This window comes from Sinocyclocheilus rhinocerous, unplaced genomic scaffold (assembly GCF_001515625.1).
Source record: "Sinocyclocheilus rhinocerous isolate Xijiao unplaced genomic scaffold, SAMN03320098_v1.1 scaffold605, whole genome shotgun sequence".
In the NCBI taxonomy this organism is placed as follows: domain Eukaryota; kingdom Metazoa; phylum Chordata; class Actinopteri; order Cypriniformes; family Cyprinidae; genus Sinocyclocheilus; species Sinocyclocheilus rhinocerous.
In genome coordinates, this window is record NW_015661612.1 from 1,282,737 (window position 1) to 1,297,055 (window position 14,319).

The window sequence follows — 14,319 nt, forward strand, 5'->3', positions numbered from 1 at the left end:
AGCGTTATTTTTTCATAACTAATTAATTAAGTTAATGCGTTAAATATATATATATATATATATATATATATACACATAGCTAATTTGTTTGAAATTTGAATAAACAGAAGCTCAGCCAGAAAAGTTACATTCATATCAACCTTTTACAGTCTAGCATTGTCCTTTAGTGTCATTGAACTTTTTGAATGGTTTTATTACTAATGTACTAAAATAAATAAAATTCAATCTAGCAAACTACTGACAGGACAAACATACATTTTGTTTTCTCAATACAAACAAACTCAGGGCATACAGAGTTACATCCTGGGGATGTAAACTGATTTATATAAGATTTTATATAAGAAGTGTCTATTTATTTTGGTTCAGTGTGAAATACTTTATCAGTTAGCTGACTGTCTCTTCAGAGGCACTGACACAGGACACAATGAAGAGGGTTATCAATCTGCCTGGTAAATATGCACTATTACTGCATTGCACTTTGATTTGAAAGATAAAGTAAAGTAACCCTTTGACATCTTGTTATTGATTGATTGATTGATTGATTGACTGATTTGACTTTTTGGTGGGGAAATATTTATTGAAAAGAGAAAAAATAGAAAACAAACAGATTAATAAAACAGTTTTATTTCTTTTCTTACTCTTTGTGTTTGGTGTCATGGGTGGTAGTCTGTTTATGGATGCTGCTCTAAGCAGTCTGGCTCGAGAACCTCCTGATCCTATCCTTGTATTCCCTCGTTCAGCTGGGGGTTTGGGAAGAGTTGCTTCCTCAACACCGCCATCCTCATCCAGGGACACAGACAGGCTGGGTTTCTAGGATTGAGAGGATCTAGGATTACTGTTTCCTGATTTCATCTGAATAGTCAGACATAAAGTTTTGAAAGGCTTCTTACATGTTCCAGTGGGCTAAGACGAGTTCCAGAGCCTGGCCTGGAGTCAGGAGCTTCAAAATGTCGGGCATGTAGACTAGAAAATAAATTTGTGAAGGCAATTAAAACAGCATACTAGTTTTATATGAATAAACATAATGTTACAATTCATGTACTTTAAAGAGTGCAACAGTCTGGTTCTGGAAGTTAAAAATTCCATTCATTTTCTAACAATAGTTTAAAACATTTAAAGACAGACCTACTACAAGGTTTTTAATCTATGATTGGTTCAAGGCTTATAATTGTCTTAAAATGGCTTAAAATCCCTACAAAAAATAAATGGGAAAAATACTTCCATAACCAAGGCTGCTGAAAAAATGGACAGGTCCTTTTGCACTCTATAATCAAAATTCATTCTAAATATTATAAGGAGCATAAAATACATTCAAAAGGGTTAAATACATAAATCTATCATCTCCAATGTTGTTTTACCTGAATGCAGATGGTGGTTGTCCATCATGTGCACGAGAAGATGATTCTTCAAAGAGCTGCCGATGCTTCTCCTGAGGTGTGAAAGGCCGCTGTGTGGCAAGAGTTCTGAGAGAGCGACGAGCTTCTGACACTATCTCAGCACTTGTCTGTCTCCTGATGCCAGTGCTTATGTAGACACGTTCACTTTTGTCCTGAAGCTCCATTAAAGACATGCTTGATCCATAGGGATGCATACCAGTATCAAGGGCCTGAGACCTTGTCCATTATCCTATAACCACAAGGTGCATAACTATAGTTAAAGGAAGAACAACATTAACTGCTTCTTGGAAATCCGTAGCAGACTTTTTATTTTATATTTTTTCGGACATCCTCATCTTTATTACGTAAGTCTACATTTTACAGCAAGTGGTTTGCTGTCCTGTAAGACTTGTTTTTCAATATTTCATATTTGATTACTTTTTTTAAATGCACCCCACACACAACCAATGTCATATCATTCAGGGGTGCATTTCCCAAAAGCATCGTTAGTCAACTATGGTCGCAACTCTTTTGGTATCAACGAACTTGCAAACAGTTGCTTTTGGGAAACGCACCCTAGAGTGAGACAAGCATGCGCGTCCACGCACCGTCACCATGGAAACGCACAACGCTGCTACAGTAGCTCTGGTGTAACGTTAGCAAAACAAAACATTCAAAACATATAAAGTAAAAAGAAACTAAAAACTTGACGCAAATAAATAAATAAATAAACTCTTACAATGAACAACTCGATCTGCGATCTTATATTCAGGTAACCGACAAAAAACAACAATAAACCACGACACTATTATTAGTATCAAGCGTTGCCTGCAGCCTACTTCATCAGACAACTTGCTGCTCTTTGGCAGTACACAATGTGAACAGCACAGAAAAACAATATTCCCATTTACCTTGATTTCCAAACGAGTTAGGCCTTGATTTCACTGTTTTAAAGAGATCATCTTTAATCCAGAAAGACGAGCGCGTGTGACATCAGAAAGAGGCACGCACGACACAGTGTCAATCACGGCCACGCGCATGGTCATGTGACACACGGAGGCTTTTGTTGTGTGAAACCTGCAGCCTTTTCTTACTGTGTCATCGTTTTCTTCCATTTTATTTTTTAAAAAGTTTGAACAAATTAATTAGAAGTAATAACCCATAATTACCTAATGATTGTCTTAATATATAGCCTAGGTGTGTGGCCTCAACCATAACATTATTTCCAACTGGAAAAAACCCTACAGTCTATGAAAAAAACACAGGTGAGTCAGTTCAAAACTTGACATATTCGATGAAGAAAACGTATTTATTTTTATTTAGTCTGAAAGTAAATGAAGCCTTCTTTTATATTCCTCCCCAAAACTCACAGTATTTGCCTGGTGTTCAGTGAAAAAATCCTAAAATTCAGAGCCCACAGAGACGCCAGATGCAACTGTGAGGCATGCACAGGAGATGGCAGGTGAGCTGATACTTACCACCCAGAAAAATAAAAGAGGAATTTAAAGCTACAAATTTGTGGCTTTCTTCAAATGAGAACAGTATGGTAGCCCAATTTTTGTGAAGTAGGTAACTTTATTTGAGGACACGTTATGCAAATATCAGATAAAAAGTGATTGTCTTCTGTAACTGACACGTATATTTTGTCTCTTTTAATTTCCCAAAAAGCTTGTGTTCTCATTTAAACCTTTTGAGAATCTGTCCACAATGTTTTACTGTACAATCTAAATTGATTTATTAGAGACATCAAAGATCTTAATTGAGTTGCTGATGTAGACTACCAATAATATTATTCACAAGTAAGACTGATATGAGTTGTCCAGCACTATATGTACAAACCCAAACCTACTGTATCTCTGTTCCTCACAAAAGTAAAATGCACATATGAGCCATCTTTTGGCTCAGTGGTTAGATTTAAATAGCTCTACAAGCTTCATTCTCATGGATACAAGAAGTCTCATTGGTGTAATGTGATTGGAGGAGCTAGCCAATAAGGAGTTAGTACGAGGGTGCTCATTGGCCAATAGCTGCATGGATATGGTTGCCCTCTTTCATTGTCACTAGGGGAGTGTGGTGCCAAGGATGGCAATCTTGATAACATTATGTCATGCATACTGCATTTTTCAGCTTGTCAGATTTTAGATAACGCTTGCATGAGATGCACAAATCTGTATTTAGAGGGCTGCATGAACGGTGTAAATTTAATTATCTTGTGAACCTTGACACATACGCACAAACTACACCACTGACGGTGGTTGCTCTTCTTTTACGTCACTGAGGTAAATTGGTTTGCTTTGCAAGGACCATCATTTTCTGGCTGCTGTCTCCTTGACAACCACTTCCTTATGGGCAGTCTTTGGGCACACATTCACTCCCTCACCTGGTGATAAGGAAAAGGCAAATGTATGACAAGGAGGTTAAGCAATGCGACTTAACCCAAAGTAAGATTAACAGAAAATGTGCTATGTTTAATTGAGGTTAAAGTGACCATGAAATCAAAATTGACAATTCTTATTTTTTTTAAATGTTTATTTAATGTTTAACTTTAATATTTATGATTTTTTTAATATTTGTTTCGATTTTTTTTTATTTGTGCACATCATTATTTTTGTAAAATTAATGTTTTTAAAACATATCCCCACCCTTGTAAAAAAAACAATAGGCAAGAAAAGACAATCAGCTTCATGCCGACTTTAATTTGGTAATTGAGGTCCTCCACTTTTAAAGGGTTAGTTCACCCAAAAATTAAAATTAGGCTGCGTTTTACTCACCCCCGAGGCATCCTAGGTGTATATGACTTTCTTCTTATTATATAAAAAATTTTGGGTGAACTAACCCTTTAATGACTGTCCTCCTGATCACATTTTTTTTTGCATGCAAAATAGTGATGTATAGTCAATAGTGTAGTGATGTATGAAGCAGAGCTCACACCAAAATCACTTTCAAACCAAGCAGTTTTCTGTTGGTCAACTAGGGCTGTGCAAATAATCGAGTGTGATTTTCATGCGTATCTTGTCAGTAAAGCCGGTTCTGTGATTAGTAGTAAATCTCCAGCACGTGCTTTCAGATGGAGCGGCATTTACTATACAGAGCCGTAGTTCACTGACAAGCTACGCAATATCGCGTTCAAAACCGCAGGCGATTCATTGCCATTTACTATTGTAGTAAATGCCGCTCCATCTGAACGCATGTGCTGGAGATTTCTATGGCGAAATCTATGACTGCCAAAATCTGCAGTCTTTCAGTAATTTGTGTCATCCTCATCCAGATGGTGAATCTGGGCAAAGATCTGAGAAAAAGTTGTGTAGTGTACTCCAGCCTTTAATTCCAGCCAGTTGGAAACTATGTGCGAGTGACTACATTATTTCTTTGTGGTACCAAATACATGAGGAGTCGTAGCTAATTTGCCATTAAGAGGTGGCTCTCCTGTAAATGGCTGATGGTTTCTATGGAAACTTCCACTTGGCTAATAGCAGCCCTTTTACACTGGATTCTCATCTACTGTCAACACTGTGAAAACACATGATGTTCACTTTAAGGACCACATGAAATGAGAAGTCCTTTTCTACTGATTAGTCATAATTAGCAATGAATATATATGTAGGTTTAGATGTGCTTTACGAATTAGCATTTTGCAGCTGGTTTTAAGTGTATATTACAAGAAGATCCAAAGCATGTTCAGACCCCACACAAAAGGAAAATCATACTCCATGCCACATAACGATCAGTCACAAAATCTAGTAAAACTGTTTTTTTGTTTTTTTTAAAGTAATTGCCTTTTTAAATTATTTGAGTGACTTGACATACTTTAAAAGAAACACAGAAAAGTTTGTCTAAAAAAGGGACGGTTCACCAAAAAATGAAAATTTTCATTATTTACTTGCCTTCAAGTTGTTCCAAACCTGTATGACATTTATTTTTCAATGATTTTCAGAGTGGTTTTTGTCCATACAATGAAAGTCAATATGGTCCAGTGTTGTAAAGAAATTCTTCAAAATATCTTCTTTTGTGTTTCACAGAAAAAAGCAAATTTTCTTCTTTCAGACGAATCCAGTCGGAGTTATATAAAAAATTGTCTTTGATCTTTCAAGCTGTTTAATGCCACTCAGCGGGTGTTGCATTGCTTCAGTCCAAAAGAACTTAAATAAAAATCGCCCATCCACACGGCTCCGGGGGGTGAACAAAGGTCTTCTGAAGCGAATCAATGCGTTTTTCTAAGAAAAATATCCATATTCAAAATGTAATAATCATTTAAGCCTGTCTGGCTGTTGTAGTTCACTTGCCGCTTTGCATATTTATCTGTGTTTGATTCGTGAAAGCAGGACAGAGGAAAAAACGTGGCTGGAAATGTCACTGACCAAGCTGGGGACTGTTCAGATTGCCTCAGTGGTGAAAGTAACCTAATCCCAGAAAACACTGCTGTCATTGTCTCTTCCCAGCACCTACTCAATCACTAGTTATACCTTGTTTGACATAAATAAAAATGCCTGTGGTGTACCAGACATGCTTTAGCCTCCTTAGCATAAATAAAAACACACGGTCAAGCATCTACTGTATACCAAGTTAAGGATAGATTGTAAGGATAAAAATGGCATTGTTGTTGGAGCCATAACCTTGTGGCCAATGCTTTGACATATGGTGCAACAGAGCTTGTGCTTTATATAAGGCATTATTATATATCAAACACACATACATACAAGCATGCAAGTCCGCTGCTCTTCGGCCCTCCACCCCTTCGGCTACGGCCTGCTCCTACCTCCCTTAGGCTTCGCCTCCTTCCTCGGTCTCTCCAGCTCACGCTCTGGCCTCCGGATCCCCACCTACATCTCGGGCCATCATTGCTACAGCTACGGCTGCCTGGATCCTTGGCTCTCTGTCTGCACAGTGGGCTCCACCTACAGTACATCACCGTCGTCGCCTCCAGTCGTCCCCATGGCGGCGTGTGTTCCTAACACGCCTTGGCTCCTCCCTCCATCAACACCCCCATGGAGCACCATTCTGGCTGTGGCCTGGGCACCTGCCATCATGCATATATATATATATATATAGAACATAAATAGAACATAAATATAGATGGGTTTTGTGTTGCTTTTGGAAACACATTTGTTGACCTTTCCATGTAACATATTAATTTGTTGAAAGAAAAATAGTGTGAACAAGCAGTTGACTTGGACAGTTGACTACTATGGACACTACCATTTTCTTCTCTAACATAGTGGCTTTGATTATGACAGACCGCTGATTGACTCATCTGCTCACGATGCTGTCCAGAAAAGCCAGCCACACACTCTCTCACTTTGTTCTGTGAGCTCTGAGTGGGGTGCTGTATATTTCAGACAAATATAGTAATGAATTCAGCTACTGTTGCACAGGATACAATGCAAAGCAGTGGTGAGGCTACATAAGCGCAAGGGTGGCACTGACCCACTCAGATTGATGGCTGGTCCACCCAATGTTTTTATGTAAAGAATAAGTAATACGTTTCTGGTGGATAAACGCTGAGCTTCCATTTGTGCGCTTCTATTCTATGGCAAATGGTAAATGCAATGGCTGTCAATCTGAGCATTCCATCCAATCCAAGCACGCTCTGGCTGTAAAACAGTCCCCGATTACTCATCGTCCCTACCCACTATACCCACCCACCATACCTGAGATCCAGTTTCTATTGGTTGAACGTTCTGACATTTTTAAATGACATTGCAAAACATCGCATCATCATCATCATCACAAAGTGATCCCGGGTGTCCTGTAGCTTTAGCAAAGAAGCATGTAATGTCACTCTGTGAGGATTATCTCTAGAGCTACACGTTGTGTTATGTTGTGTTTGGGCTTCTCTGAATCAGGAATGTATGATGCTTAACAGATCGCATTTTCAAGTGAAATCACAATTTTATTTATATATATTTTTAGCTTATATTTTTGTCCTTTTTCTATTTCAACCAAAAACTGATAATGCCGTTTTTAGCTGTCGAAATTAGCTTCCCTATTTTTATCTCACGTATTTTAAAATGATGTAGGCCTACTTGAGAGTAGGCTCTGAGGTCCACTCTATTTCACCAAGGTCCACTTAAGGTAAGGTAGGTGATGGATTATGGGATAGAATGTGAGGTAGAATGTAGTGATGATAGCAGAGGCATGAATGCATTTACACTGTGATTACAATTGCATAAATAATACAATGAGATTTGTTTAAATATAAAATTTAAAAAAAAAAGATGATTTGTGTATAAAATCAAAACCGCCAGAAGGTGGCAGCAAGTCACTGTATTTATGAGTGAGTCACTGAGTCATTCATTCTACCAGTTCATTATTCTTATTGAATCATTTACTCAACTGATTGGTTCAAAAATGCAGATTTATTCAGTAACAAAACACCAGTGTGTGTCAGTCAAGTCATGCAGTGGTTCTGTTGAATCATTGTTTGGAATATCTTGTTGGTGAAACAGCAAAAACAGACAAGTTTGACAATAATGTGCCTAAAATGTAAGTAACTTCATATTAACTTCTTGTTTATTGAACTTTCGTATAAAATCAGTATCACATTTGCAGTCAAGCTCATATTCAGGGCAAACAACACTCATACTCATGGGATATTGCTGAAGGACATCATATGTAAAAAAAAAAAAAAAAAAAAATTTATACAAAGAAATTTTTGGAATGTAGGCTATATATAATAAACTATTATAATGTGTTATGGCTATGAATAATGCGATAAAACAATAAGCTTACTCTGTAAGAATAAATGAAGGTAAATTCTGATTAAACATGAGCTGTAATAAAATATCTTAATATCCAATTTTTGGACCAATATCTTTTACCCCAAACCCTCATTAATTTCCGACCCTGGATAATAGTATCTACATTGTGTCTTTTGTCACTGTGACAAACCTCTGACACGATTCTGGGGATGTGCAGGACAATATTGTCACACACCCTGAGCCAAAAAAAAGTTCCATTTTATCTACACCTACTTGAACATAATAGGTGTAATCAGACTAATACACACTAACAATGCTGCTAGATAGTTTAAGACATGGAATGTTGGCACAGCTAACATTCATTAGAGCTTAATTACTGCAATCATAATGGCAGTTGATATGATGCAGAGATGTCACCTAACATGCATTTACAGTATGAATGAAATACTGTACATGTAGTCATCCAACAGATACACTCATAGTATGGTAAAGGACTTTTCTTTCATTCTTATTTTTCTTTAGATATGATTCTATGAGGTTTATTTGAGGATTTCATTGGGTATGAACACAATGGGACTCTTTGTCTTTGTTTCTTGTGTTTGTGGGGTGCTACATTACTGTTTGCCTTCCCCCTCTCCCCTGTCCCAAGATTTATGTAGGTACAGCCCTATTTCTCCCTTCACTGCTGATTAGAAGGTTCCCTAAGGACTGTCATAAATGTGCTCTATCTTTCCCCCCCCCAGCCCCTTCTACAGTACATTACTCTGTGATTTTATTCCCAAGCTCATGTCCGTGGGTCTGTATGCCCTATAATGAATAGAATCTACAGCTCTCATCTGGCCTGGGAAACAAAGAGATGTGTTGTTGGATGGTTGGTGTGTGTGTCTGTGTGAGAAGGTTCAGGGTGAATATGTCTAGTTATGTGAGAGATGCACATAATGGTGCTAATAAATCATGACTTTGATCCATTTTTTTTTGTAATCATGTCAGAAATCACTAAGGGCATGGAATGTGTATACAGTAGATTATCACTCTATTGTCTCGCAAAGCATAGGGACTCCTATATTCTGTCTCAGTGACATAGAGAGATTGTAATAAAAGAAAGGGATGGTTCATAAGAGAGAGAATGGACACTGAGATGAAAGGAATAGGAGAAAAGGATCACAAATCTTTGTTGGTCATTAGAACAGTATCAAGTGCTAGATGTTTCCCTCTCTGTCCCTGACATACATATATACACAGGTGTGCATTTGTGTGTTTGAGAGAGATGTTTTTTTTAAATATACATGGATGATCTAGAATTAAATGCTTGCAACTTGGATGGTAAATAATTAGGAACGGCAAGACGAAATGTAAGAATGATAATCTGACTCTCACTGATGCAAGTGACTTGCATAATTTGAATAAAAATCCAAGACACACAAAACATTACAGTCAGAAGTTTATCTAGGTTGTTTCAGATTTTATTCCACAGTACTCAGTGTACTCGTCTGAATCATGTGTGACCTATTGTGAATTTGCACCTCAGGTGACCTGAGTTTGAATCCCAGCTTATAGTCTTTTCACAGTCCTGTTTCCTGCTCTCCTATCCAATCTTGTCCTATCCAACAAAGGTGAAAAAAAGTGAAAAACACAACTAAAACCCTTTAAGCCACCAAAACAAAAATGTGACAAATAAAATAACATGTGACAGGTGCAGGTTCTCAGATCACTATTCTTAAATGCAAGAAAAAAACACATAAATAATTCCTTGGTGTCTCAATTTTGGACCCATATTCTGTAAATGGCTTTACATGGCATAATACAGACTTGACCTTTTCACCTTTACATTTTTTTTTTTCAGAAAAGCAAACACAAATGTTGACTATGAATATGATGTATAGGCTATAAATTGTTCTTTACTTCTGTGTGAGATGCGGCACTAAATGAGGAGACATACTAAACAGGGATTTAATTCCCTGTGACTGGTTCAAGTGTACTAGATACAGTTGCTAAATGAGGCTACCAGTGACTGAAGATAGAATTACCACAGATTCACAGGATCTTATGCTGTGCAATTAGATCAGGCCTCTGTTGGTTGAAAAGAGCGAGGTAATGTGCAGCTGATTGAGTAGATTCATGTGTCCTTCACTTAAGGATTTATCTGTCTGCATTGATTTCAGGTTCTCCCTGATCACAGCACTGCACATTTCCCTGTCCATTCATCTGCTGCCTAATGACAGCTCCTCCATCTCCTCCACCTTGTTCTCTTCTTGCTTTATCTCTCTCATACAGACCCAGAGTTGTCTATTTTTCTTTTTATTTAATCTACACAAACAGGTATTTAAACTCTGACATTTTTATTCTGGGAACTCTCTTATCTTTCTGATGTTCTACATTTCCTGCAAATGTTGGATGAATCTATGTGTTCATGCACAGCATCTCATACAGATTTTCTTGTATCTTCATCTGGAGTGCAGAGCACACTATGAAAGTGAACTCTGTTGATGCCTCTAAATTGAGGATTTTAGGGAAAATTAGAGAAAAAGAAGGAAATTAGGGAAAATTATTATTATTATTCATTCAATTATTCATCTTATTTATCTACATTATTATTTAATTACATATTTTCCAAAGTTCCAAAATAAGATTCTGCATTCTTAATACTTTATGTAGAGAAAAAGGGGATCAGAAGAAAAACAGAAAGCTAAAATGCCACATTATTTATCCCCATAAAGTATATTTTATCAATATGAGTTTTTATTTTAAAAAAAATTTTTAATTAGAAAAAAAAATATTGATTTTAAAGAAGTTATATTAGAGAAATTAAGGACAGATTTTAAAAATTAATTAGTCAGTTAACTTTTCAAACTAGTGGTCTCAATGAAGGCCTGTAAAATTAGGCTGATCACCAATCAGAAGTGTTCCTTACATATATATTGTATGGATGTGGAGTGCAGCCCTTTAATAGGGTAACTGATATTCAGTGAATAAAAGCTAAATAACTATACCCTTTATTTCACAACTCTATCATAGTTCTCACAAAACAAATAATGCATAATAATAGAAAAAATGGGAAAATTGTTCAGCATTCATTTGAAGCCTGACAGTAATTAGCGGCAGTGCTTTAAATTGGGTTAATGCACAGATGTAATCTTTATCTTCTGCAATATTGCATTGTACAAACCCCTTTCCACCTTGTAGTAATTTGCTCAGCACTTTTCTTCCAAATGGAAGAAACTGTTAGTCAGCATAGACCTGTGTTTAATGCTTTGAAACACATGATGTGCTAAAATAAGCTCTAAAGAAGAAAAGCAAGTCATGTGTACTAATTACAAATTGACTCAAATGCTGAGTGTATGCATGTCTATGTCCTGCTGGTGTAGTGTACGTGTAGTGTGTGACAAGGCCTGATGGTGTTTTCAGTTACAAATCCCAGAATGCTGTACAGCACACTTCATTGAGGCAGATTGTATTCTACTGCCTAATGGATAGTGAACCGGAGATCCCTCACACACAGGCTCTCTCTCTTTTTGTTTCTCTGTCGCTCATTTACCATGTCACACTATCCCTTCAGCAATGACATCACCACACCACAGCCCAGTTCTCAGATCCCCATGTCATCAATCTCTCCTCATGCAGCTTTTGACCGACCAGACTGCAGCAATGACAGGTTTGGTCTCACCTGAGGAGTCAGAGGTGAAGGCATTCATGTTACGCCCATGATACACAATGTAATCATCCATTAGCCTATTTATAGCACATTATTTGTTGTTTACACAAATGCACCATTATAAAATACCTCATGCTATACACACCTAAATACTGTTACTTATCTGTCATCAGAGATCTATTGATATACTCACACGTGAGTGGGACAGAAATATCATAAAGCATGATGCTGTGGTATTAAGGCTCATTTTGACTTAATTAATCACTAAATGATGTGGCCTAATTTTATTCTTCACAGCACACTGACTCCATGGCATGCATTGTTATTTGGTGTTTAGTACTATTATTATAGTACTTTTTTTGTTATATTTCTATTTAGCTTGTTAATTTATTTTAACTTTTGTAATTTTAGTACTTCTACAACTTTAGTACTTAAAAATATTTTTTTTTCACTTATTTTCCAAGGCAGGATTTCCTCTTATTTATTTATTTTTTTCAGTTTTATTTCAATTCCCGCAAACATTTTTAGTAGTTGTATTTTTATCTTCAGTTAACAATAACAACACTGGTCTTAAAACAAGATTTATTTTAAATCTATGAATTTTGATGGAGACCTTTTAACTTTGAAGTCAGATTTGTTTTCTTAGCATATTGCTCCCACAGCAAACATCACACCTTGAATACACACGTACATACACAAACCTCTGATCCACAGTATTGGCAAAACAGAATTGTCCTTAAGAGTTATGTAACAATCCTTGACCTTTGGGTGTGAGTGCATCTGTGTTTCAATAGGACAGGTGGGGGATTTTAGACATTTCTTATGGCTCTGTCAGGGAGGGACAGTCAACACTCCCTATTGCCTGTTGAGCGTTTTATGTCACTTGTACATATAAGCTGTTTGTGAACTCTTATATTAGTATGTAGAGAAGAGATACAATAAAAAATAAATTAGACATTTTTATTGACATTAAACCTTGTACCTGACACTTTGGGAGTACATTAAGGTGTACCAAAGTCCAATTAATCAGGTTTAAATGACTCAGCTTTATATATAGTCAGTGCACCATAACTTCAAAAGGGAATGTCCCAAGGTTCAATGTAACATTTGACAAATCGCCACCTCAGAATAATAAGGTTCTATCTGCATTCTGAGAGATTTTGAGCTTCAAAGTTTTTGCATTCCATATACTTTATAGATAGAACCTTTTTGTTTTCTAAATAAAAAGTCTGAAAAATGTACACAACTTTAAAAAAAACATCACATGATGTAAATAAGTTGTCACAGAATAAGAATATGTGAATAACTCAATTTTGACAAAAATGTCAGATAGAACCTTATAATTCTAAGGGGACGAAATGTATTCGTTTTCAAAGATTATAATCTTCTGCCAAATTGACAGCTGTTTTAAGAGGTCACTCAAAATAAGCAAAAGGGAAGTGAATTTTAAATGAAAGCCACAAAATAGTTGATGGAAAGCCATCTTGTTGAGACTTGTTAAAAGTTTAAATGGATTGAATTTTAAACAACAGAAGAGACATATAGCTCAAACAAGCTTTATTTACATGCGCACCATTTCTTATACAAACTAGATTACAATTCAAAATGGAGTACACAGGAAAAATACTCACAAACATCTAGTAGAGAAGCCATAAGGATATAAGGAGCAATAAGCAGAAGGAGGTGAGGGAGGAAGGCTATGAACAAGGTGGTAAAATGTGGAAATAGTGGTATTTGCTGATTATCATGACGGGTGTAGTAAATAAAACCTGTATTGTTTGAGGATTCTCAACTGGTTGTTAATGGGAAGACAGGTACCTGTGTCAGTCATCTGGAAAAACAAGAATTTTAAGGTGTTTATTTCTTTTTCTAATGAAAGAGGTGTAAGATTACATGCAAGGCAGTTTTTGAGACGGTAAAAATATTATCTCTGAAAAAATGTACAAGGTTCAGATGTCTTGTATGGGCAATTTACCAATTCATTGCGTACTGGATATCATTAGTTACAATTTGAGTTTAAGTTTGACAAAAGCTTTAGGGTGTGCAATCTTGGAGTAAAGCAGGTATGTCAAACATATGGCTAAAATTATGCATTCATTTATTATATCAGTATTTTGTACTAGATTTTACTTTTTAGCTACAGTAGGACAGATAAACACTTTAAATTACGTTGTTGCATGTTCTTGCATCTAAACTTCTCGTCTTGTCAATGATGTTTGATTAATATTCCCTAATTACCAAATTTGCAAGCATATAACCAAAAGATATGTGAAATAGTACATTTAATCTGCTCTGCTTTTGTTTTAACACATTGTTTGTTATTAGAGCAGCTTTATTCATTCATGAACTCTGGAACAGTTAAATGCATACAGTAACGTTTTGTTTGACACCCCTGCTATAAGCCATGTCTGTCCAACTCCCCAATTAACAATTACATTATTTTGTTCAACACACTACATTTCATAAGTATAGCAGGATGTATACATATATATGCATTGCACACGATGCATATGTACATTTACATGCATGCATACATGGACATATGCACTGAAGAGTAACCCTCTCCAAGGGACAGAAACACAGAACATTAGGA

At 36.4% G+C, this 14,319-nt stretch overlaps 1 protein-coding gene across 3 annotated transcripts in view; it reads right to left on the reverse strand.

Annotated features, from left to right (window-relative positions):
• Positions 1–2,623, reverse strand: part of LOC107726428 (armadillo repeat-containing protein 2-like) — a 21,253-nt gene extending 18,630 nt beyond the window's left edge. For all 3 annotated transcript variants that reach the window (XM_016535986.1, XM_016535985.1, XM_016535987.1), the window contains exons 1-4: positions 2,288–2,623; positions 1,359–1,626; positions 891–963; positions 639–810 (exon numbers count right to left, since the gene is read on the reverse strand). In XM_016535986.1, the coding sequence (XP_016391472.1) occupies positions 639–810; positions 891–963; positions 1,359–1,591 (478 nt within the window). In that variant the 5' untranslated portion in view covers positions 1,592–1,626; positions 2,288–2,623. The remainder of the gene's footprint in view (positions 1–638; positions 811–890; positions 964–1,358; positions 1,627–2,287) is intronic.
• Positions 2,624–14,319: the final 11,696 nt, after the last annotated feature.